At 47.7% G+C, this 26,605-nt stretch overlaps 1 protein-coding gene across 3 annotated transcripts in view; it reads right to left on the minus strand.

Moving 5' to 3' along the window:
• Positions 1–26,605, minus strand: part of LARGE1 (LARGE xylosyl- and glucuronyltransferase 1) — a 603,452-nt gene that overhangs the window by 37,963 nt on the left and 538,884 nt on the right. For all 3 annotated transcript variants that reach the window (XM_068561740.1, XM_068561739.1, XM_068561741.1), the window contains 2 exons: positions 18,174–18,329; positions 1,558–1,721 (listed from right to left, as the gene is read on the minus strand). In XM_068561740.1, coding sequence (XP_068417841.1) covers positions 1,558–1,721; positions 18,174–18,329 — 320 coding nt within the window. The remainder of the gene's footprint in view (positions 1–1,557; positions 1,722–18,173; positions 18,330–26,605) is intronic.

Below are 26,605 nucleotides of genomic sequence, written 5' to 3' on the forward strand. Positions count from 1 at the left end.
ACAGCCGCTCTCAGCACGCATCATTCCCGGTTGCCTCCGGAGGCAAGGTCGCCCTCGCTCTCCCGAACTCCCAGGCTGCTTACTGTCTGTGAACCTTTTCGTGTCCCAGTGCTGTTCCTTTGTTTGTTCACTCATTCTTCAATCACTCATGACTAATCACAAGTGACATTTATTGAACACTTACTAAGTGTGCCAGGTACTATCCTCAGCACTTTACAGGCGTTAACTCATTTTAATCCTAAAACGACCCCATGGAATCTCATCCATAGGCTGGACAGGCATCTCCAAAGTGGCTCAAAGACAGAATGAGACCATCAAACTCCCTTCCTAATTGTGGGAGTCGAGGGGGAATGACATGAAGGAAACTGGGGCAAGGGGAGCCACCATGGACATCAGTAAATCAAAGAGGAAGCTGGTTAGCCGAGGTGCACAGAAGGCACATAGGACGGCCAGGTACAGAAAAACTGCAGAGCCCTGAAAGGCTTTGAATCCATTCACCTCCTGGCAGCCAGAGAGATGTTTTCAAAAACCTAAGTTACAGCATAAAACTTTGTGTAAATTTCTACAATAGGTTCTCAACCACGTTTAGAATAAAATCCAAATATTTTATGAGTTTCTAATGTTTATAAACTTAACCTCAGGCAACTTTCCTCTCAAGCCCCCTCTCAAGTGATGCTTCAGTCACACTGGTCTTCTATCAGGTGTCTGAATACACAAGGCCCTTCCTACTGCAGGGCCTTTGCACTTGCTATTTCGTCTGCCTGGAAAACTTTTCTCAGCAACTCACATACCTAACTCCTTTTCTCATCCTCAAGTCTCTGCAGAAATGTCCTCTCCTTAGAAAGACCTCTCCTGACCATGCCACCTAAAGAAGGTCCCTCACTTGACATTGATAATATGTGTTTCATTCCTTCAAAGCACTGATCACAATTATAATCATTTGACTTAATTATTTACTGTTTTTATACCGCTAGTCCCATTTTCTCAATGCTGGCTGCACATGGCAAACTTAAAACAACTCAAGGTCTCCACCCCACAAAGATTCTTACTTATTAACTGGTTTGCAATGGAACCTGACCATGAATTTGTTTTAAAAGTTCCTCAGCTGATTCAATTTGTCCCCAGTCAAGGCTGAGAATCAGTGCAACAGACCATGAGCCGCATGGGGGCAGGGATCACGTCAGTACTTCCTGATACAGGCTCCACGAATGATGCTTGCATCAACACGCATGTAAGGAAAACAAACAGCAATTGCTTTCCAGCAGCAATTGTGGGTCCAGCCCGTGTGTTTCCCTATAATACACTCCCCCTTTCCTTGAGGTAATTTGAGTAGAACTCTCTTTTTTTTAGAATCAATTCTTCATCCTCAGAAACAACCAGCACCATCAAGAGACAGGAGCCCTTGGTTTTCAGTGCTGGAGAGGGGATGAGACATAAGCCCTATCTTATCAGCCTTCAACGTTGTCAGCCTGTGAGGCCATCTCTCCCTTCTCCATCCGACCAGGTGCAGGGCGGCGGCAAGGCGACTGTGTGGGGGGTGAGGGCCCATCTGCTTACCTGTCCATGGAGAGCTGAGCAACCAGGGTGACGTCCGTGTTGTCTGAAGCGGGCTCGTACTCGTAGTGCAAGAAGTACAGGTGGGTTCGGTGGACGGTGAAACGCTCTCGACGGAACTCATAACACAAGTCGTCCTCATCCAGCTCAGAGAGCTGCTTCTGGAGCTGAAAGGTAGGCAAGAGGGCTTGGAAACAAGAAGAAGATCCCCGAGGGGGCCTGCCTGTTTGTTGTGCCCTGTTCTCCCCTGAGTTTGTTACCCATTGGACCTTATTGATGGGCCAATCAGAGAAGGACAGGATCCTGTTTTCATTTTCCTCTGCAATTTAATCTGATTTCAAAGAGGTGATGATAGAGGGCAGCTGCCTCACCCTCTGAGGAATGAGACCCTCTGAGCTAACAGTGATGGTGGTGGCACTGACAAATGTATAAGCAACCACAAAGTCCTTATACAAAACAAAAAACGTTTTCCTTCATGACCCAGCACAACAATTTCAAATAACAGGGGGAAACTGTCTAAGAAGAGAGTAACGGAAACCAAATGGAACAGTACCTTTGTGTGACCTGATGCTTTTCTCTCTCTAGAGCTACAGATTTCAACCTCTGTACCAGGTATTGGAAAGAAAAACAATGCAAACCCATAAACAAAACAAAACATCTTTTCTTTTAATTTCATCCAAGTTTAATCAGTCTCAGTACCCACTCTTTTCTCTTTCTCCCTCTCTTCTAATGCTCTGACGTCTTTTACTTCATTAATCTGCTTGTAGGAGTTCTTTACTTACCTCTCCTACTCTCCTTCCTACCCAACTAGTGAAAGAGTGCGCTGTCCTGCGAACAGGGAACTAGGAACTTAGCGTTTCACATAAGCAGATGCAGATATACAGGTTTCCAGATCTGCCGATAAGCAGCTGCCCGATACACAATATCCCTCCCAGGCAGGTGTGACTGACTATGCTTGCCTTATAGGTGAAAGATTGCAATGAACAGGTAAAAGAACTTCGACAGTTACGGAAATTCAGTCAGTGGATGTGTGGTATTAGAATGAATGGGCTGGGAATAGGCAGGAGAGAACTTTTTCGGGTGATGGGAATGTCTTATGTCATGATCAGAGTGATGATCATTTGGGTGTACACATTTGTGAAAATACACGTACACTCAGAACGGGTGGATTTATCATATGCAAATTGTATTTCAATAAAACTTACTTATTTAAAGAAAATAATTTGCCAAAGGTCACATGGTTGCTTCCAATATTTCTTCTGTTACATGAACCTTGTCCATCACATGATGACATATAGTTGAATATAGATTAAACTTTACATGACTAGAGTGATTAAGAGCTGAATGCAACAGAATATTTTTCCAAAAAGAAGATATATACATATATATATAAAATCTCTAACCCAACAAGAAAATATATTCACTCACTTCTCTATGACCTATCAATTAAGACCACTGCCTTGAACTAGGTGATATGCTATGATTATTCTTTTGTCTACGATTCCAGTGATTTTACTGTTAAGGTCAAATGGATTATCCTTCTTTATTCTCTACCAGTAGTTCAAAATCATGGTAAATTTTAGTTTGCTTTATATTAGGACCATGCTGATCTTGTAATTTTTGTGTTTGTATTCCTGAAAAAAGACTTTAAAAAAAAATTTGTTGCAGTGTTTTTTTTTTTTATAAATTTATTTATTTAAAAAAAAAAAAAGACCACTGCCTTGACAGGTTAAGCTATGATATTATTTCTCAAGATGTGTGCTCTGACAGCTGACTGCATTAAATGCTCCAGTTTCTTCATTGCCCCCTCCCCCATATCCTTCCCCTTTGTCATGTGACTTTTGGTGCTGCCCACTACAGAGGCAAAGCCGATTTCTCTAATCCTTGAATCTGGGCTGGACTTGTGACTTGCTTTGGCAGACAGAATGGAGGGGGAAGCACTGATGCCCCAATCCTGAGGCTAGGGCTCAAGAGCAAGTGCCTGCTTCTTGGGAAAATGCCTGGCTAGCCTGCTGGGGGAAGAGAGAGAGCTGGAGCAGAGTGGAGTCTCCCCAGTTGCCTGTCACGTGAGCAAGCCTGGCCAAGATCAGTAGAGCTGCATCCACAAACACTTCTCACCGTACACCACTGAGGTTTTATGGGTTTGGAGCACTAGATAACAGGTAGTGTCACTGGCATTTTGTGTGGGGTACCTTTTCATTGTGTGAGTCTGTCCCACATACCACGGGGCAGTTGGTTTCCAGGGCCCCGGCCCAATAAACGTTCGCAGGATTCTCCAGACGGCTGTGTACAACTCCAAATGCACCCATACGTTCCCAAAGGCCACTCGGGGAATTGGTTGTGATCAAGTGATGTATGAGACGTTCTCAGCTATCTTTGACATTTTTAACCTTTAAAAAGGATGCAATCAGGGATACCCTTCAGCTTTTCAAGTCCAATTCGACGTCCTTGCCTATTTGAAGATTCCCTCTATGCCAGCAGGGTAACTACTTGATATGAAGCTAGGAACTAGAACTCTCATCCCACCTAAGATCCTATAAGTCAGGTGACGCCTTCTGGCCTGCAGGACTAAACCCAGGTATCTTCTGGCCTGCAGGACTAAACCCAAATCCTCACTGACAATCACATACTCTCTCTCTCTGACCCATCAATCCCCACACACTCTGCCTTACACCAACGGTCTTCCCTCCGCTCTCCAAACCTGCCTTCCCTCCCACACCTCCGTCACTTGGCCCATCTTCCCTCTCTGCCACGCCCTCCCTCACCTCACCCACTCTTCCCCACCTGGGGACATTCTATTTACCTTCAAGATTCAGCTTAAATGGCACCTTCTCTGTGAAACCTTTACGGGCCCTGCCAGGTAGGGCTGGTCCATTTCTTCTCTGTGCTCTAAGAGCGCTCAACTCATAATTCCACCAAAGCACTTGCTAGTTTGAACTGAAATCGTTTAAGAGCAACTTCCCTGGCAAGACTGTGACACTTCACCATTGTCCCCAGCACCATGCCCACTGCAGGACAGGTGCTCAATATGCATGTGCTGTGTGCATGAGAAATACCTGCCGCACACAAGGCGGCTGCAGTCACTGAAGTTAAGGTCTGTCCGTGTCATTTCCCTTTTGTATCCTCTAATGTTATGCATAGAAGCTTGTCATTCTTACACCCATCATTTGCTCCTATATTTGCAGTTTGAAGGTCTGTGACGGCTGAAAAGGTTGTGTCCAGCAAACAAGCATGTGCCGGGCTCCATGCAAGGTGCTAGGTGTGCTTGACTTCTTTTCCTTAGAGCCATCCAGTGAGGCATGTGTCAAACCCTCACTTGACAGTTGAGAAAGCTGTTTGGAGATCTTGAGATCACCCAGGGAGGTCAAACTTGGGTCTCTGTCCCTGGACCACCAAACTGCCTCTCCAGAAAAGATGCTTGTTTAGCCTCAGGTCAAGAAACAGGCACAGGACAGGGACTGAGGTTACGGCTTCGATCCCAATCCTGTCCGTGAAATCTTGGGAGAGTGGGTGAATCATTTAACCCTTCTGAGCCTCAATTTCCTCACCTGTAAAATGGGGATAATAACAGTAGCTACCTCAGGGGATGGCAGGAGGATTCCAGGAGATGCTGCATATGAAGAACACAGTGTTTGGAGTGACTCAACAATGTCATCTATTATCGTGGTTGTGATCACAATTAGGAAAGGGAGACTCCTGGGCTCCCGGAGACACCTAGGTGGACGTGTGCTGAAATGTCACCTGAAGGAGATGGCATGGCAAGGGTCTGGAGGGCAGGGGAAGAGGGGCTGGATGAGGCTGGGTCACCTTCTGTTTCATGAGTGTCAGAGAGAGTCCCGACGTCTTCCTCCTTGAACTCAAATATGCCTGGAAGTGGCAGTGTTGCCTGCCAGGAGGAAACGGAACCAACCGACACCCACCTTCCCTTTCTCACCCACCCTGCTGAAGAAAACAAGCAATTACTGCCCTTTAGAGAATAAATGTCTGTCAAGTTCTTTGCAAACGCAGGGCTGTTTGGGGGGTATTTGTTTCGTGCTGTATTTTTAATATGCCGATAAGAGTGCATGGCTTCCAGCCCAGTGAAGAGAGAGGGGGAGCGTGTGAGGATGTGTATGCAGGTCCGTGTGTGAGCACGGTCGGACACACGCGTATGGAGCAAAGGGTCTTTCTTTGATGAGGTTTCGAAAAAGCTGTTTATCCTCACCACACGAGAAAGGAAACTAGTGACCAGAACATGAGAAATGCATGTGTTACGGGGTTCTCTCTTCCCCCTTAGCCTCATACCGGCAGTACCCTTAAGTTGGGGAAAATGACATTCCAAGGTAAATAGCTCCAAGAGCCATTTTCTGGAAAGCGCCCATAGCGTGGGCTCCTAAAGGCAGGAACCGTATCCCATCCATCTCTGAATCCCCTGAACCCAGAACACTCAAGATGCATCTTGAGTGCCCAGCAAGACTCTGTTGGATGCATTCAGAGCCACAGCATGTTAAGAAAGGGAACAGTGACCAATGAAAATGCTCCTAGAGCTACCAAAGTATGGCTGCCCTAGCTGGGAGGGTCTACCAGCAGTCCCGGGGGATAAGTAGCCTCCATCTATGAACTTCATGGTACCAATGTGGTTCAATGGCAGCCACATCCCAAGGTCACCTGTGGCCATCACAGGGCTTAACGGATAGGATCTAGGTAACATTGCCATTTACCAACCACACTGGGTACTGTGGAAAGCACAGCAGGTATGAGGTCAGACATAAAACGTCAGAGTCTATTGGGCTCTGGACCAAATAGATGCCTTCCTTGAGCTTTAATATTATATTTATTATCAACCTGGTGCTTTGCACCTCTGCTCTAATATAGACTGAGCATCTACTGTGCACCAGGTGCAGTGCTAAATCAGGTGCATTGCTTTACTAATTTAATCCTTGAGCACAGATCTCCGTTTTACGAAACAGGAAACTGAGGCTCAGAAGTTGCCCATAATCTTCCAGTTACACCTAGAGAGCAGCAGTCCGGACTGTGAATCCAGTCTCTGGACCTCACACCAGGGACATCTCACAACACAATTACTTCTCTCCTGGCGGATGGATGTGAGGATCAAATGAGCTGGTGGAAGATACAACGCTGTGTGAACAAAGCAGGCCATAAAGATGCATATGCAGTTATGATTCCAATACAGCAAAAAGACAAACAAACCCCACACAGAAACAGACCAAAGGGAACAATGTTACAATGTTAACAAAGCTTTTCTCTGAGTGGTGGATTCACAGATGAATTTTATTGGCTTCTTTATACTTTTCTGTACTTAAGTAATTCCCTGCAATTTTCTCAAATGAGCTAATGCATGTACAAGTGCTTTGTAAACTGTAGAGTGCCACACACACCTCAGCGATGTTATTATGATTGCATTATGTACCTTTTCAAATTCTAATCTAGGACTGCTTATTGCTGACTGCACGGCTGATATTATCCCAAGGGGGAGACTAGAGCAGCTTGAAACCCGCCTCTTTTTCACCCAGGTAATTTCTCCAGGGAGATGCGGAGCTGGAAGGCAGGGCTGGGGTGGCTTTTGTGAACAGGGTCTGAAGGCTACCCCCACTCCACACTCCAGCCACGTGGGGAGCAGGGGCTCCTGACAAGCAAGTCACAGAAACAAAAGACAGATTCCTCCTGAGATAAAATGCATTTGCTAAATTGCTTCCTTGGGCAGCCAGCTGAGGCACAGGGAGATCTGGACTTAAGGGAAAATGACCTTTACGCAGTTTGCATTTATTTCTTCCCATCCTGAAGGGCAGTGGCCTAGACTAACCTCTGAGCTGCCAGAGATGATGGCTGGTCCTGCCTGAGGACTCAGATGGGTGGGAAGTGTGTCCCCGGGCTCCGGCCTAACAGACTTCTGCTGAAAGTCAGGAAAAACTACACGGAGAGATTATGGGGGTAAGTGGACACTGAGGCCTGATTCCTCTGACCCTCATTTTCCACGTGACCTTGAGCAAGTCATTTCTCCCAACAGCAAGACAAAGAGTTCCGGCTTCAAGGATCACGTGCTTGGGCTTCCCTGGTGGCGCAGTGGTTGAGAATCTGCCTGCCAATGCAGGGGACACGGGTTCGAGCCCTGGTCTGGGAAGATCCCACATGCCGCGGAGCAACTAGGCCCGTGAGCCACGATTACTGAGCCTGCGCATCTGGAGCCTGTGCTCCGCAACAAGAAAGGCCGCGATAACGAGAGGCCCGCGCACCGCGATGAAGAATGGCCCCCACTTGCCGCAACTAGAGAAAGCCCTCGCACAGAAACTAAGACCCAACACAGCCATAAATAAATAAATAAACCCAAAGTTTAAAAAAAAAAAAAATAGGATCACGTGCTCATTAGGCCAGGTAAGGGCTGAGAGCCCTGCGGGCACTTTCTCACTAACACTCACATGGTCACCGTGGCTTAGAGACCACCAGCAGTCCAGTTCTATAAAGAAAGCCTTAGCCACTTGTTCAAGGTCACACAATGAATGAACAGAGTAGCCGAGATTCACATCCAGGTGTCTTTCCTCCAAGTTCCTGTACATAATCAAGTCACTACAATGCCGTGTTCATCAGTCTCTGGGGATCTTTCTAGTCTAATGACAGATGGTTCTGTGACTGCAGAGGACTGAATCACGTGCTTCCCTCGGTGGCAGAGATCTTCTGCTCTTGGGCTGAGTTTCCAACCTTCCTGCAGTGCAGGGTAAACCATGTAGCCAAGTTTGCGTCAGTGGAATGTGGGCAGATTCTGGCCAGTACAGGCACCGCTTCTAAGACTGTCTCATGCACAATCTTCTCTTTCTCAGCCAGAGCAAGAGCCCCCAGTAGAGGATGTTCCGTGGAGGGCAGAGGCACGAGATGGAAGGAGTCTGGGCCCTGAACCTGGAGAAGAGCCGCCTGCCAATCAGGAACACCTGCTTGAACTTCGTGTGAGTCATAAACTTTCAGTCTCTGCCGAGTCCATTTTACGGTTGCTTGTGTTACCTTAACTAACACACCTACTTGACCTCTTCCAGCCAGTAAGTGATGAAGACAGTACAACGGACCAAGTCAGGAGTCTCTGAGGCCACCCTTTCTTCTTTCGACACCTGTCCTTTTGATGCCTTAGGACAATGGGTAGAAACATCTGATGGATAAAATAACACTCAGGAGTGTTGCTTTACACTTTCAGCGGCCTGGATATCCATTTCTTCATCTGTTCCTCCCAGTATCTATATGAGACTGGCACGGCTGCCCTCTTGCCCCCAGTTGATGGATGAGGAAACTGGAGCACCGGGGATGTGCACAGAAAAGCTGGGGCTCTAAGTCACGTCTCCTGGAACCTAACTCAGGGCTCTTCCCTGGGGTTTCCATGAAGCGGTTAAGTTTTATTAAACCACGTGGACAGGCAGAGAAAAATTACTAGCTCACTGGTTGCCTGCTGTGCATGTTAATCAACAGAGTTCCAGGAACCCAAAACACTGTTTTCCAAGGAAACCAAACCATGGGCCCGCTTTCATTCTTTCCTGGGAGGGGAGAAGCCTGGGCCTAGGACCATTCAGTGACGGTTCAGAGAGGGTCTGCTGAGCACTGACTGAGGCTCTGAGGAAACAAGAAAAAGGCATGGTCTGCTCCCTCCCAGCTATCAGCATTAATGTGTACATCGCACACAATTAATAGTCCCTTATTTTATGCCAAGCCCTGTGCTAGGAATGGGGAACGAACACATTTCTGCACTGAGATTGTTTATACAGTCTGGGTGGGGAAACAAAGAAGCAAGTTAGCAATTGTAAAACTGTGTATTCATAATGCAAACAAAACTCAAGGTCGGGGGGATGTGCTACGTGCTACACGGACCGAAGCTCCTGACCTGTCTTACCTTACTTAGTCTTCATCATGCCTACAGGGTAGGAATAGTCCTACCTGAGTCCCATTTACAGGTGAGAAAACTGAGGCACAGAGAGTTTGAGTGGCCTGAAATCCCAAAGGGAGTATTCCTAACATCTTAGGTGAGGCAGTCTTGCTCCGGAGCTGTCCTCTTACCTACCGCACAAGGAGCCAGTTGGGGGAGGACGATTCAGCCAAAAGGAGAAGGTGGCGGGGGCTGTGACTGACAAAGGCACAGGAGAGTCGAGCACCTGGCAGGTTTGGACAGGTGACAACCAGAGCCTAGGCGTGTGAAGGAAGGATGTATTCCTGTGGCCCAGACACACCCTCTGAGTATCTGGACCGTGACTCCCCCTTTTATCCCCCCTCTCCTGGCCACCCAGGCAAACACTGTGATGCTTCAGGCTCTGGAACTTAACACGCCATGGAAAGTCACTGGAGGCTGGCCTTGGGCAGCCTGTGGTAGGGCTCTGGACGCCATCCACCCTGGGCTGCGCTGCCCACTGTGTGATTAAAGAGCTGGTGACATGCGGCTCGCACGTGAGAGCAATAATGCATTCTGGGGTTTCTCTGGGATACAGCTGTTTCCACAGAGCCATCTGTTCCCTGGTAGATTCTGTTTACACGTGTCTTATTTTTAACTTCTCACTGAGCCACCGTGAGGCCGTTGTCTTTTCTTCTTAGTGAGCTTAGCATCAGGGAATGTGACCCCACAGGCGGCCCATCACCCTTGTGGCACGAGGGGGTTGAACGTGGAAGCCCGAAGCCCTCATTTCAGAGGTGAGGCAGGGGGCTGAGAGCAGCTGGATGGGAAGGCATCCAGGACGAGCTTTCTGGCCAATACTCGTAAGGAGAGCCCCCGTGGCCTGTAGCCCTTTGCACACCTTAAGCCCTTCAACGCACATACCAGCCTGGGCTGGGTTTGTTTACTGACCATTTTACAGGTGGGAAAACTGAGGCTCAGGGAAGGCAAGAGTTATGCTTGAAGGCATAGATCTAGTCCTGGGGCCTGGTTTTCTGATTTTAAGTACGGGGATCTTTCCAGAGTACCACAAATACTTCAAGACAAAGACCTTTAATAGTTCATTGGTTTGACAAAATTTATCGAGCACATAAATTTATCGAGCAGTCTTTCATAGGCATAAAGATATACTGATGAATGAAACAGACAGACATCCTTGCAGTCCCAGAGCTTACATTCTAGTTGGAGAGACAGAACCAACAAAATAAATAAGTCCAGAATATAATACATCGATGGGTGATAAGTGCTATGGAGAAAAATAAAGGCCCGAGCTCTGGGAGATGGGGGTGCTGGGATTGGGGTAAGTATTACAACTTTAGATCATGGAGTGTTTTCAGCAGTTGTAAAAAGACTACTCAGCAAGACTGATACCAGTTCCAGAGCTGCCACCAACCTGTCCTCTGATTTCATATCGCTGAGCCTCCGTTTTCTCCTCTAAAAAATAATGATAATAATAACTACCTTGCAGGGTTCGTAAAAGAACACGGTTCGTATGAACAGTGATATAAAGTAATAGCAACTAGGAGAATCGCTGAATGACTTGTAGTTCCTCTTATGTTAATTTTAAATAGGGATCTACATCCACTTGAGAAGCATGGCCTCGGTCGGTCTATGACTTCAAAGTTAGGGCGACCTTGTTTCCAATCATGGCCCCATCATGTCGGAGGTGCTTGATTTTGAGCACGTAACTCATCTCTTCTGAGCTTTGGTTTCCTTAATCTGTGAAATGTGACTCGTAACGCCTCCCTCCCTTGATTGCGGTGAAGATTAAAGTTGCATTTCCCTTTTGCTTTCCCTGCAGGAAATCTCCAATTGTCAAAGGCTAGAAGAAGCAGAGAAAGGTCTTGGAGCAGCATAGAGAGCTCTCCCCATGCAGGAGAGAACAGAATGATGAAGGCCTAGTGCACGGATGCCCAATAGGCTTCCGCATCTCCCGTGTTATTGCTTGGAGACTGTTACTGGTTCTCTGGAGTGCTGTCTTGGTGAGGATCCTGGGGTTGGGGCTGAGCCCAGAGGGACAAATGGGGTCATCAATTAGTGATGTCTGCTGTGGGCATCGGATGAGGGAACTCCAAGTCTGCAGACGCTTGTCTACTGACTTGCAATTACATATAAATGTGAAAACTCATTGGTGTCCAGTCTTTTTGCTTTTTTTCACTTTTTAGGTGTTCGCTATGTTTCATAATTTAACTTCTAACATGACAGTGGATAATTCTTTTACCACTGGACTTTCTGACTTCAATACCATTGGTTTTCCTTTTTTTGGCTGCCATGGGAAGGATGAACAGGGGGTTGAGCCCAGAAAGGGTTGTTCTGAAGCTGATGAAGTGAAAGTGACAGCTGTCAGAAAGGCATCTGAAGAATAGGCAGCAAACAGTCTGAGGCCATTTCCTGCCAAGATAAACAGCATCTTCCCTCCTCTGGCCAATTCCTGCCCCCTCAGCCTACTCAGTGCAACCTTAGTCACTGAAAATTGTAAATTGAGTTTGGTATACTTTGGTTCCTAAGGAAGGGCATGTACTTTAGTACGATTCCCCATCCAAATTGGAAAACATCTATAATAACATACATTTTAATGGTTTTGCATTTAGAAAGGTGAGTTTCTTTTATCTGGAAAACTCCCTGAGGTGGAGCAAGGCACTCTTGATGATAAAGCAGCCTTCTATAAATACAGTGCTTGGGGAGAGTTACATGTTTCTGGATAACACGCTGTACGGAAGCTACACTATCTGCCCGGCTGTTGGGGACCACAGGGGGAGTCCTTATTTTTTACTGCACCCAAGGACAGGACTCAGATTAATGGATTCTTTCCAGAAGGGGGGATTTCAACTCAACATGAGGAAGAATGGGTTTCTAACAGTGCACTAAGCTGCTGGAGGTGGTGAGCTCCCTGTCTTTGGGAAGATTCCAGCAGAAACCAGATGTAAGCCTGTTAGAGACGCTGTAGAAGGATTTTTGCACGGATTAGGGGTTAGAGAATATCCATGATTATCCAGCCGTGTTCTGTGGAGTCCCAGAGTTTCTTGGCTATGCTTGAGCAGCTGGGCTGCTGAGGAAAGGGGAGAGAAATGCTAATATATAGAATCCTAGCTTCCACTGCGACTGAATTCAAATTATAGTAACTAATGCCAAGTGAATACTTATTGCATTACACAGATTAACTTATTGGTTCCAGGGAGAGATGCCCAGACAAACTATGGGACAGGAGTGGCTAGGTCCCATCAGCTACTGTCATTCTACACCGCAGCTGGAGCCCCAGCTCTTCCAAACAAAACCATCTTGTTTTGGAGCAAGTACCCCAAACAAAGGCTGGAAAATGGGGTTTGCTGCTTACTGAAGGGTTGAATCCCCCAACCTCCTGAATTCATGCTCCTTCCCTCCCTCTTTTCCTTTTTTCTTTTCTCTCTCCCTCTCTCTTTCTGGCACTAAGATCAACCAAATGGCCTCTTCCTCCCACCTGGAGTCTCCCGTTGGAGGAGAAATCTACCTGGGATTGTCTGATCCAGAGCAAATGTGACAGCCCCTCCCATGCTTTATACACAGATTTCTAAGTGACTCTGTAGGTTCATCTCTCTGCCAGGCCTTCCTAGAAAAAAAATCTTAAAATCCCAAAACCCATTCGTGGAACAACAGAGTATGATCAGACAGGTTGGGCACTGTGGTTTGTGACAAACCCCCTTCTCAATGAACACTGTGTTCTGGGTGTCCTGTTTCTGGTGATTTAACATCAATTATCCATGAGACACTATGACAAAGGCATCACTGTCCCCAGTTATTTATCAGATGGTGAGCCAAGGCTCAGAGCATCCACGTGACCTCTCTGAGGTCCTACGTCCATTAAATGAGTGATCTGGGATGACCAGAGAGCTCACACCCTTATCATCATCATCACCTCCGTGAAGACATAATAATACAAAAATGAACCTGTGCAGCTCTCCACGCGCTCACGCTGGCTTCACTGGAAGCCGGGTATGCCATGCTCGTGTTCACCTCTGGTCTCCACTGCCTGTGCTGCTCCCTCCACTCTCCATACCTTCTCACTCCTCCTTATTCACCCTTCGAATATCACCTCCTCCAGGAAGTCTTCCCTGACATACCTGCTCTCCCCTTCTTGCGTGCTCTCAAAGCATCACACTGTCCCGGCACTTATCACACTGGATGGCAACCCCGTGCCTGCCTGCATCCCTCACTAGACAAGCCCTGTGAGAGTCAGGCTTCGATCTGCACTTGCTCCCCCAGGATCACTAGCCCTGAGGCTGGTGACCGTTTCAATGACTTATCTGCTGAATGGATGAACGCGTCTTGAGACTCAGACCCTGCCACCAGAGCCCTTTCCCATCTGGGATCTGCAGTCCGATGGAGAGGTCCCTGACTTCCAGTCTTTGAGAGGACCACTAACTGTGAGCTTGTCATAGTTCCAATGACCTCTTCCCCAAAGCTGGGAGCGTTCGGCTTTGGGCCAGATACAAGGTCTTACCCTTTTCCCGCTGGCTGTGTTTGCAGATAACACTCAGCATGCTGCAAAGGACCAGGGCTGGAACTCCCCGCGGAGACACGATTCCAGGCTGCGATGTTACAGACTCTCTGCCTGCTCCAGCCCCTGCCGCGCCGCCGCGGGCCTGTCAAGCCAGAGGCATCTGACTGAAGCAGAGCACAGGGACCTGCCGTCTCGGTTTACGTTCCCCTGTTCTCAGCGCCCACAAAACAATCCATCTGTCCTCTCCATCCCCGCGGCTGCCGCCCTTGGTCAGAGCCCCATCACCATCTTTTGGCCTGGGATGCGGCAACGGCCTCTAAGTGGTCTCCCTGCCTCCAGTCTCACCCTTTCCGTTCTATTCTCTACATGGAGAGATTTTTCTCAAATGTAAATGTGACCACGATTAAAGTCCTTTGGGGACTCCTCACTACCGACAGGATTAAGTCTAAACTCCTAAGCACAGCCCAGGCCCTTCGGTCAGCTTCATTCTCTGCCCCTCTCCTGACACGCCTCTGCTCCAGTACAGAAACTGCCGGCACGTTCTCTCCGAACTCTCTACTTCTTCATCTGTTCTTCCTTTGTGTCTGGTCCTTCGTTCTTCTCTCTTATTTGTTCAGTTCATTCCATAAACATTTCTTAAGTGCTTGTTATGTGCCTGCTTCCATTGTAGGGGAGGGCACCCCAGAGGTGAACGGTACAGGCAGAGTCTCTTATATTTGGGGAAAAAAATTAGGAAAAAAATGACATGAATCAAATAATTGTGGATAGTAGGTATGCGCTGATGAAAAGAAAATATGGCACATCACAGAGAGTGATATTAAGGGTTACCTGAGGCTGGCGGGTGGTCAGGGTGTCCCAGGACTTGGGAAGCAAGTACAAAGACCTTCCCAAGGAGGGTGGGGGAACCTGGGGTGTAGGAGCAGCAGAAAGGTGGTGGATGTGGGCTCAGCATCAAGGGGGTGTTTGGGGGGACACCTGAGGTGAGCCCCGAAGAAGGCTGCTCTCTCCTTCATGGCCCTCCCTGTACCCGGGCAGACTGTCCTCTTGCCACCTCTGACACTGTTCCATGGCAAGCACCTGCTACAGGGCATGGGCCAGCCTCTGATTTCAACCACGGTGCCCTGCATAGCGCCTGGCAGGTGGCCGGCTCTCACACGTGCGTGTTAAACAAGTAAATGCAGTCACAGATTCCGAGAGGGACAACCAAAGACTTCTCCCCTCTGATGACCCACCAGGGGAAGCTGGTGTAGGAAAAGCTGGTGAGTCATTTTTAAAGGGAGTTCCACTTCGTAAGGCACTGAGCAGTGCGCCACGGGAACTCACCCATACGGAGATTAACTGATGGCGTCCATCTGCAAGGCTTTTTATCTGAGCCTCTTCTGTGGAGGAAAAAAAAAAAAAGGAGCAGGAGAAGAGTTTATATTTAATGGTTGGGGAAAGAGTGCAGAATGGGCACTCGAACATTGATGATGACAAAAAATACTGATTTGAGTAAAGAGAACGGAAGGAAAACCCAGAAGAACACAGTGTTTGTCAAGACCTCTAAGGGCTTCCCAGAATCTGAGACAGCGGTCAAGTGCTTAATGGTTTTCTTTCCTCTCTTGCCAGTGGTAAAGAAGGGCGGACGCTGAGGAAGGTGTGGAGGGTGACACGGAGAAGGGCTGGAGCTAGAGGCGACGCCACTGTGACCTGGGGGCCAAGTGACAGAGAGCAGGGGTGGCCGTGTGACCAGTCACCCTGATACAGGGCCAGGTGAGCGTAAGCCCGCAAGAGCTTCCACACACGCCCTGCCCTGCCACTGGAGCCTAAGAGAATTCTCCTGACATCCAAGATAAGAATACAAACAACAACAGTAACAAGACAAAATCCTGACTCTTTAACCCACTTCCAGCATCCCTCCAGCCTGCCTCCCGGCTACCTGCCACTCAGCATCTCCTGTTCTCCTCCTCCCCCAGCAGTCCCGGGCACACAGGCCATCCTTCAGCTCCTCACAGCAAACCTGCCCTACCTCAGGACCTTTGCACCAGCAACTTCCTCCACCTGGAATGTACTTCCTTTGCTGTTCTTTTTCTTTTTTTTTCTTCCAGCTTTACTGCGGTATAGTTGGCACACAAAAAATGACACATAATGAAAACCATCTAGTGAGTTTGGATATATATGTATATACTCAGGTTACTATCACCACATTCAAGGTAATAAACATAACCACTGCCTCCAAAAGTGTCTTGGTTTTTTTCTTCGTGTGTGTGTGGTAAGAACACTTAACATGAGATCTACACTCTTAAATAAATTTTAAGTGCACAATACCCCGTGAACTAAAAGCACTAGGTTGTAGAGTGGATCTCTGGAACTTACTTATAACTGTACCTTTATAACCAGTGACCATAGCTCCCCACAACGCCCTCTCCCCACCCCCTGGCAGCCACCATTCTGTTGTCACCATCTATGCGTGGGACTATTTTAGATGCCTCGTATATTTGGACTCATGCATATATTTGTCCTCTGTGACTGACTTATTTCACGTAGCACAATGTCTTCCAGGTCCATCCATCTTGTCACAAATGGTAAGATTTCCTTCTTTTTCAAGGTGGAATAATATTCATATATACACACACACATACACACACATATATATATTTACTATGTATATTTACTACATATATATATATATATTTACTACATTATCTTTATCCATTTACCTGTCAATGGATACTTAGGTTGTTTCCATAGCTTGGCTATTAAGAATACTGCTGCAGTGAACATGGAAATGCAGATATTGCTTTGTGATCCTGATTTCAATTCTTTAGGACCCAGAAGAGCCAGAAGTGGAATCACTGGATCACATGACAGTTCTACTGTTAATTTTCTGAGGCCCCTCCATACTGTTTTCCATAGCAGCTATACCATGTTACATTCCACCAACAGTGTACAAGGTTCCAATTTCTCCACATCCTTGCCAACTCTTATTATCTTTTGTTTTTTTGATAATAGCCATCCTAACAAGCATAGGGAGATATCTCATTGTGGCTTTGATTTGTATTTCCCTGATCCCTTGCTCTTCCAAGGCTGTCTCTTTCTTGAATTTGGGTCTCAGATGAAATGTCACCTCCTCAGAGAAGTCCTCCCTGACTTCATATGTCACTATGTAGCACCTACCACTGGCTGGTAATTTTTCCTGATAGTTCGTCTAGTTATTAATTGTGTCTCCCCCACTAGAATATCAATACCATGAGAGCAGGGACCACTGCCCTTATTTACCTATGAATCCTTAGTGCTCAGAATAAGAAGGCCTTCAGTAAATGTTTGTTGACTGAATGAACCAATTACTTCTGTGTCTAATACTAAGGGTCAAAGAAAGGGCAGGGAGCAAATATTTATCAAGCACCTAACATATGGCAGATGCTGAGCTAGGTGCGTTACATGCAGTTTCTCACTTAGTCTCAGAACAGCCCTATAACCGTTTTTTCTTATCTCTATTTGACAGCTGAGGAAACTGAAGCACAGAGAGGTTGAGTAACTTGCCTGAGGTCACACAGGTGGAAATCGGAAGGGATTACAGCCAAACCCAGGTCAGCCTGACCCCACATGCCCTACTTTTTCCACTACAGTGAGCTGCTGCCCCACATCCTGCTCCTCAGAACTTCCAGTCAGTCTCAGTTTTGCTCCTACATGTTATGTGACCATGAGCAACCTGCTTAACCTCTCTGTACCTAAATGTCTTCAACTCTAATTGGGGAAAAAAAAGAGGGTTTCTACGAGCAACAAATGAGATACAACGTACGAAAAAAATTATAAACAGTGAAGAAACTGAACAATATAGTAAATGTCAGCTATGCCTGTGACCATTTGTGAAAATCTTTTGTGCCACCCCAGGCACTGACCCTGATTCCTGGGTCTCCCATGTGGGTGTCACGTCCACAAAGACCTCAGAGTTCCCGGCTGTGGAGAGACCCTTTGTCTGTCGTTTCACTGGTGTTTTTTGCTCACTCTGATTCCTCTGCTTGGCAGCTCCCTTCTGACTTCACCTAGTCTGGGCGAGCGCACCCCCTTCTGCAACCACAGGGACGAGCACAGAAGTGATCTGCTGATATGCCTGTCCCCCTGGCCACCGCCCCGAGGTGGGGATGGTGCCTGGCTCCTCCTGGGCCTGCCCTGAGCCTGGCATGGGCGCTGGCGCTGGAGGTCCTCAGCAGACCAGCCGAGAGGCCACTGCTGCCTGCGCGGCCGAGCCCTGGGACCACTCACGTTTTCACTGTTGACGTCAGCCTCGCTGGGGCAGCCGAACAGCTCCCGTCGCAGGAGGTTCCCGTCGTACTCCAGGAAGGTCAGGTAGAGGTTGCGGAAAAACTCCACGTGCTTGTTCTTCACCCGCAGCTTCTTGGGGGAGTTCCAGTGGATGACCTGGCAGGTGACAAGGAGGCGGTCAGGCCGGGACGACCTGTGCTTGTGGGAGGCATGGCTGGGCACTGGTCTGAGTACTACCTGGGGGCCTGCCCATTCATTCATTCAAATTCATTCATTCATTCAAATTCATTCATTCATTCAAATTCATTCATTCATTCATTCAAATTCATTCATTCATTCATTCAACATTTGCGGTCCAGGGGTTAAGAGCTAGGGTGCTGAGGCCAGACTGCCTGGGGTCAAATCCTGGTTCTGCTCTAGGTAGTGATTTAATCTTAGGCAGATTACTTAATCTCTCTGTGCCTCAGTTTCCTCATCTGTGAAATGGAATAGTAACAGCTCCTGCCAAGGCCAGTCTTTGAGCTTTCATCTCTTGGCTCCAAACCAGCTTTGTGATGCTGAAGCCAGGACTCTGCCAACCCTACTTCTGCTGTGTCTGCCTGTTCAGCACTGCCAACGGGGGCAGTGAGAGGGAGACAAGGTCTGGAGGGGGGAAAAAGGAACTTGCCCCTTCCTGTGTTCCTGTCCCTGCCCCTTTCTCCATGCCAGTGGTGGCACTTCTTTCCTTCAGCAGCAGCTAAGCACACTTTGCAGTTTTTTTCAAAACTCAGATGCAGCATCATGGGCCTTTGTCCCCGCCTGGTGCTGCTCCCTCTGGAGCTGCCTGCTGACCCCAGAGTGTGGCTTCCAGCCCGGAGCTGTAATGATTCCCACCTCTCCCCTCTGTTCCTTCAGCTCCAGGGGTGGGAACTGTTGCCTGCAATTTTCTATTTTCCCTTGTATAGTTACCAAGTGAACACTTTATGTCTAGTTACCATTTTTAAAGATTCAATTCTCTGTTCAAATAATTGGTATGGATTTTGCCTCCAGCCAGTACTGATGGACGCATGGTCTCCCAGAGCTGCAGTGAAAAAGCAACTCATTAATACAAGTAAAGCACGTAAGTGGTAAGGACACGTGCTCAATACATGCTGGCTCCAACTATTAAGTGCCTACGGTATACGGAGTTGGGAGATGGTCAGAGGCCCCTGCGGGCAGCGCCTGCCCCTGGCTTGCTCACAGTCTGCTGGGGAGTCATGTCCCCAAACAGGTAACAGAAGGCAGTCGTGGAGGGAGGATCAAGAAGACATGGCCGGGGGTTTTCCCTGGTGGCGCAGTGGTTGAGAATCTGCCTGCCAATGCAGGCAACACGGGTTCGAGCCCTGGTCTGGGAAGATCCCACATGCCACGGAGCAACTGGACCCGTGAGCCACAACTACTGAGCCTGCGCGTCTGGAGCCTGTACTCCGTAACAAGAGAGGCCGCGATAGTGAGAGGCCCGCGCACCGCGATGAAGAGTGGCCCCTGCTTGCCACAGCTAGAGAAAGCCCTCACACAGAAATGAAGACCCAACACAACCATAAAAATAAATAAATAAATTTAAATAGCACTTGGCAAACAAAGAGAGGGAAGAAAAATATAGTTATATAAAAAAAAAAAAAAAAGCCCTCAGACCTATGATTCTTTAAAAAAAAAAAAAAGACATGGCAGCTCCAGAATGCTCCGAGAAGCATCTCTTAGAAGGAGGTACCTGTGCTGGGGCTCGAAGGGCCAGCAGGAGCTTCCTGGGGAGACAGGGCCTGGGCAGGGGGAGGGGGGCAGATGTGGCTGCAGAGGTGACAGGGGAGATCCTGGCCCCGTGGGACCATGTTCTGAACTCAGACTGCATCACTGGAGATTTTTAAGGGGGCCAGGGAATTACTAACTCTGGGTTTTGGGAAGAGTACTCTGATTGTAATGGAGGAGATGCGAGGGGCAGGGTGGGAGGGCCCAAGGGGGACCAGGGACGCTGGTTACGAGTCAGCTGTGAAGCCTGGGGGCATGGCTCACCCCCTGGGCTGGGGAAGCATTTCTGCGTGGAACCCTATGTTGCTCCACATTGTTTCACATCCACTGTCTTCCTTTAATCCTCACAATGACCCTAACAAGGAATGCAAATTTAAAGATGAAGAAACTGGGGACTCTCCCTGGCGGTCCAGTGGTTAAGACTATGCGCTTCCAACGCAGGAGGTGCGGGTTCGATCCCTGGTCAGGGAACAAAGATCCCACATGCCACAGGGCGTGGCCAAAAATAAATAAATAAATACATACATACATAAATCTAAAAAAAATCAAAAAATTAAAAAAAAAAGATGAAGAAACTATGCACATGTATCTTGCTCAGGGCCACAAAGCTGGTAAATGTTGGAGCTGGGATTCAAACATAAATCTGAATAAATCTGATTCCAAAGTTCTTTACTCTGTGGAGAACAGGAGACGCCAGGTTCTAAAGACTTTCTTTTTCACGCTGCATCACATTACAGAAGAGACAACATAGCTCTCCTCTTCCCCCACTGGCCCCCCATGGCCCTCACTCTCTCCTCCCACGGCGGGACGGACAGCCTATCTGACCATCTGAGCTGGGGAAACACTGCTCTGTAAGACCAAGCCCCTCTCTCAAGGTACAGCGAAAACAGGAAACCTATGTGGTCCAAACCGCATCACGGCTCTCCCCTAATCAGCAAAGGTGTAACGACAGAGCAAGAACCGGGGCTGTCAAACCAGCCTAGGTCTGAATCCCAGCCATCCTCTTCACTAGCTGTGCGTGTCCTTGGGCATCTTGTTGCATTTCCTGGGGCCCCAATTTCCTCATGTGCAAGGAGGGGATCAGTAACCCCAACTTCACAAAGTGGTTATAAGAGGGTTACACGAATGCCTGGCACAGTGCCTGCATGTCACAGTGGCTCCATATACGTGGGTTCTCTTCCCCCTCAAAGATGGGACCAATCTGCACCACGAGTGCTCTGCCCTCCTTTCCCTCCCGCCAGCAGGAGGTCCACTGCAGCCGTGAGGAGGGAAGCAGGCATCTCGCACTCAGGAGAGGGCAGAAAGGGACAGCAGACCCTCCTTGGAACGAGGCCACTTGGCGGTGTTTGCATTTCAGGGAAGGATGAGTATACAATGTGCAATTCTCTTCCTGTGCCCTCTGAAGGGTGCGAGAGGGAAGGAGAGGGAAGACTCCCTTGAGAATACACCCAACCCGGGCAGGAGAAGGTCCCGGGCCAGGCATTAAAATAATTGCATGCGAGCTGGTGACACTCATACCCAGTGGGGATCACGTCTCTGCTGTGAAAGATTCTGGTCCTTGCCAAGTGCTGAGCCAGCAGGAAGGCTGATGGATGTGCATCTGACTCAGGAAACCTGGGCTTCTTCAACAGGGAAAAACTTTAACTAAGGGGAAATCAGGGCTGGCCTATGAGTCCCCAGGCAAACAAATCGTCACTTATCATTCACGAATCTACCAGGCACTTTGGAGACACTGTGTCATTAAATGCTCCAAATGAGCCCATTTGAATCCCACTGTGCATTTTACAAAGATGGTACTTGACGTGCCTGTATTTCACAGCTGGTAAGTTGCAGAGCTGAGACACGAACCCAGCTCTGAACCTAAACCCCCAGGTTCCTGACTGCTATCGAGTTCCATGTCAATGGCCGAGCACTTTACAGGTGCGGAGAGGGAGGCCTGCAGAGGAGAGGCGGCTTGCCCAAGATCACGTGGTGAGTTTGGACCAGGCCAGGGCTGGGACGAGGATGCAGGTCTCCTGGTGCTCCCCGCCCTCCCACTCCGGGTCATCTCTTATCCCATCATGTCTCATCCTGTTCTGTGTCTGCCCAGGGATCTGGGTTGGTGTATCATCTACAGGTAAATAGTGAGGTTCTATAACAAGCGGCAAAGGTTAAAGGAAGGTAGGGGGAGAAGACGGTGGGTCACTGGTAGGCCAAGGGGGTTTTAAAAAACCCTGTGAACCTAGCTGCCCTGTAATAGGTAAGCCCACTCGAAGTCTATTAAGGTATATTCAGATTTACCTTTCCACCTAGGTTTTTAATCATCAGAACAGAGAATACTCCACTCCCCTGTGCTAGGCTCCAGAGAAGTAAGTAATATCTATTGTTTACCTAATACCCATTATATGCTAGACATAGGCCAGGGCTGTTATTGTTGTTGTGTGTGCATGTGTATGTGTGTGTGTGGTTTCACATTCAATCCTCAAAACAACCTGGTAACGTTGTTTCTATTATCATCCCTATTTTACAGACAATAATCCTGAGGGTCCCTCAGCTAGTAAGTAAGTAGCCAATCCTAATACAAAATCAGGCCCGTCTTACTCCCAAATCTTTTTCTTTCTGCCACACCATTCATTCATACAATACTAGAATGAGCACCGACTCTGCGCCAGGCACTGATAGGGGCTGTGATTGCAGAGATGGACACAGAAGATCAAGACTCTCTTTCTGGAATCGACAACTGAGGGGAAGAGGCAGACATCACATAACCGTCCATTTTAAATTACAAGTATGACTCGTGCTTTTAAAGAGATGGTAAAGAGAAGCCATTGGTGATTGTTTCTGGGCTGGGCTTCTTCAAGTATAGAGAAACCAAGGCCCAGAGGGAGAAAGTCACTTGCCCAGACTCACAGCAGAGGGAGAAGTGGTGCCCAGCTCTGTCTCCCAGGCCAGCGCTCCTCCCACTAAACCATGCACCTGCCTCTGAAACTCCAACTCAGGATGAGTATCGCTGATAATTCTCATCAGCTCATGTCTGACTACTGAGAAATGTCATTTCCTGGTCCCCTGAGGGACAGAATCACCCATCATCACTGGCTCAGGGCCAGCAAGCTGGTGGTGTAGATGACATACATTGACAAGCTTTCACACACGAGACAAAGTGACACTGGGAATGTGCCCAAAATACGTTTTTGCAAGAAGCTGGTAAGTACACGTGAGTCTATGACGCTTGTGAAAACCGATCATAACTTATTCCACTTGCTGGGACACATCAGCACAGTAATAATTATTATTGTTAATATTAGCAGCTAACATATATTGGATGTTTGCTATGTGCCAAGCACTTCTCTGGACATTGTCATGGCTCATTTATACTTTACTTAATACTACAAGTATATTCTCATTATCCCATCATACAGGTAAGGAAAGTTCAGCCAATTGTCCCAGGTTACACAGCTGGAAAGTGGGAGAGTCAGGATTCGAACCCAAAGAGGTAGAGACATGAGGAATCTCTCTCTCTCTTATTTCTCCCATGTCTGTAATCATCAACTGACTGTTTACAGCAATGAACATGAGATTCTCAGAAGATTACAGGATCAGAAATGAAACCTACTCTCCTCAGAAATGAAACCTACTCTCCCCTCCCAAACACAGGCACGGCACCATCCCTGGGACACGAAGGCTGCTGGGGTGATTTAGGACTTCTCATATACATGGGCTGAACCTCTAGCTTGGGAGGAAGTAGAGAAGGAGGCATCCAGGTTGCATGGCAGGTGGGCTGCAGAAGCTACCAGGCATCAGGGGCCCCAGGGGTGTGATCTGATTGGATCTGAAATGTCTGTAAAGGCTGAGTATATGTACAGACTTGCACTCAGCCTGCAATGAGCCTGAGAAATTGATGAAAATTGATTACTGTCCAGGAAACTTAAACATCATCCGGGAAGACAGCAAAAGTCAACGTGATTAAAGGAGAAATGAGAGACTCTATCACCTATCAAGGGCGCAGGAAAAAGCATTTCAAAGACAGAAACAAGACCTCAGTACAAGGACAAGGCTACGGAAAGAGTTTAGCCCATACTCCGGCTTCTCAAGTACTTGGAACCCACAGGGCTCATAAAAATAATTCTGATTTCTTGGCAAAAGTGCCAAGATATCAGAACCTGTGTGCAAATGCCACGTGAATAAGAACATGGGGCTTATGTGTTCCAAGTTACTGAGATAAGGGGTATTTGGAAAATGGGTCTCTGTCTCAAGACCTCCACTGACTTTCTTGGCTCACAGAATAACAACTATCCTCCTTAGACTGGCAGTGAAGCTGCCAGTTGCAAACTGGTTGCAAACTGGTTCCCACTTACAATTCCAACTCTAACTCCAGGCTAAAAGAACCTCCTGGTATTTCTTGAACCTGTCTTCCATGACTCAGTGCTTTTGCATATGCCTTTTTCCCCCCTCCCTAGAATATCCTTATTTCTTCTCTACCATATTCATGCCTGCTTGTCCTTCATAGCTGAGCTCAAATGCACCTCTTCTGTAACTCTTTCCCTGACCACTCATGCCAGAAGGTTGCCTCCTAGTAGTCTTTCTCTCCACTCTATTCTTCATTCCTAAAAGAACATTCATTTTGTTTGTAGTTGCAATGTCCCTAGCCCCTCTGAGTGGCTCATGATCCATTTAAGATCCAAGCAATCATGATGATTCTCCTCTCTGATTTCCCAGACTCCCTTGCAGCTAGGGGGTGGCCATGTGACACAGGATTGCTCAAAAAGACACGTGGCAAAGCATATATTTGATTTCTTAATCACAAGGTTCAGATAAGGTGCTGTCTTCCTCCCACCCCACTCACCTTCCTGTTGTGAACAGAGATGTGATGACTGGCACTCTGACAGCCATCCTGTGACTGTGAAGTCAACACACTGCTGATCTACAAACCAGTTCTACAGCTGCTTACTCCAGGACTCTTAAGGAAAGAAATTCAAACCCCCTATTTTATTTTAAGCCACTACAAATTGGGTTTTCTGATTCTCACTGTAAGCATTCCTAATATAACACCTAAGGCAGTTGCTGGGTCCTTCCTCAGTGCGCCACAGGCTCTTGTACTTAACTCTATTAGAGAACTCATTGCATGCTCTGGTAATTATTTATTTACATTCCTGCACCTGGCAGCATTGGAATATGAATTTCTGAGCCAGCAGGGACCATGACTTATTTTTCTTCCTGAGTGCTATACTGCCTGGCAGGTAGTTAGTATTCAATAGCTGCCCTTTGGTTCAAGAATGGAAATCATGATGATGACATTCTCAATAATCCTCACATTCTGTCTGTCTATAGCAAATCAGTTATAAAAGCCCTATTCATGTGGGCTTTCGGATGGAGAAACATATTCCCCTTTTCTTCATCTAAGGGCCAAACAGCTTGTCATTTTCTTTTGAAGGAATTGAAGCTCCCTCTGTTCTTCCCTTGTCTGGTATTTCAAGGAGAAGGACAATGGTCTCACGAGGGTCTCACGAGTCCCTTTCCTCGTCCTCTTCAGGATTATGATGCATGCTAGAAAAGGATGAGCACATGCACTTGATCGCAGCCCCAGCTCCAGCTCTTATCCGCTAGGTGGCCTGCACACAGTTGCCTAGTATCATGGAGACAGTCCCTCACCTATAAAAGGGACATAACAGCAACTGCCTTGCAGTTTGTGGTCAAGACCAGGACTGATGGATTGATGGGCATGAAGGCATTTCACACGTGCTCATTAAATTACAAAATACATCTGGTTTTAGACTTCATGAGTCATCCACCTTACCAACGAGGAAGGCTGGACGAAGACAGGAAAGGAAAGAGGAATAAGAAATAAGACTTAAAGGAGGAATTGCAGGTGGAGGCAGCCTGGGGCAGAAGTGCAGGATGGGCACAGACAACACAGCCCAGAGGAGACGCCATGCCAGGGGCCAGGCTCCTCCTGGCTGGACCTCAAGGAGAGGCCCGAAGAGGAGGCTTCCAGAAAGGAAAGCACTAAGGTGGGTTTAACATGCTGGGCAGAGATTGGAGAGTGCTAACAGGCAGGGGAGCGAGGCAAAGGTCACCCTTGCTTCTTCCCAACTCTGTCACCCAAACAGCTTAATGCATCTGAACCTCTATCTTCCAATCTGTTCAAAGGAAACAATAATAATACCTGCTTCAGGGGATCCATGAGACAAGAGATGTAAAGGCATCCACCACGGAGCCCAGAGCAGGCTGGTGTTCAGCGTGCGTGAGTCTTGGGAACATACGTGGTCCGTTCCCATGGGATCTTCTCTAAAGTGACGCTGTCCCTCTGTCTGTATTTAAACCTAGACTGTTGGTTCCTTGAATGCAAGACCTGTGTTTGTCCGACTCTGCATGCACAGTGCCAGGTCCGGTCAATGTTTGCAGACAGCCATGGAATCCACTCTGGTTCTTTTCTTCCCTCCACCAACTGCTAAAGACTCTATTCCCCCTCTCTCCCTTCTCCTTTCCCATTCCTGACAATTACCAGGTAGTGGCTATTAAATAAAAACAGTGTCCCTGATACTCAAAACTTCAAGCCACAGATGTTCTGTGACTCTTTGCCTCCTTTTACAAAGGTTCCTGTTGTTCCTTGATTTTTTACAAGTCCCAGAAAAAAAAAAAAATTCTTCCCAGACAAAAACACTCCCCAGGAAAGGGGAAGGAAATAGATG

The sequence above is a fragment of the Eschrichtius robustus genome, chromosome 13 (genome assembly GCF_028021215.1).
Source record: "Eschrichtius robustus isolate mEscRob2 chromosome 13, mEscRob2.pri, whole genome shotgun sequence".
NCBI lineage: Eukaryota > Metazoa > Chordata > Mammalia > Artiodactyla > Eschrichtiidae > Eschrichtius > Eschrichtius robustus.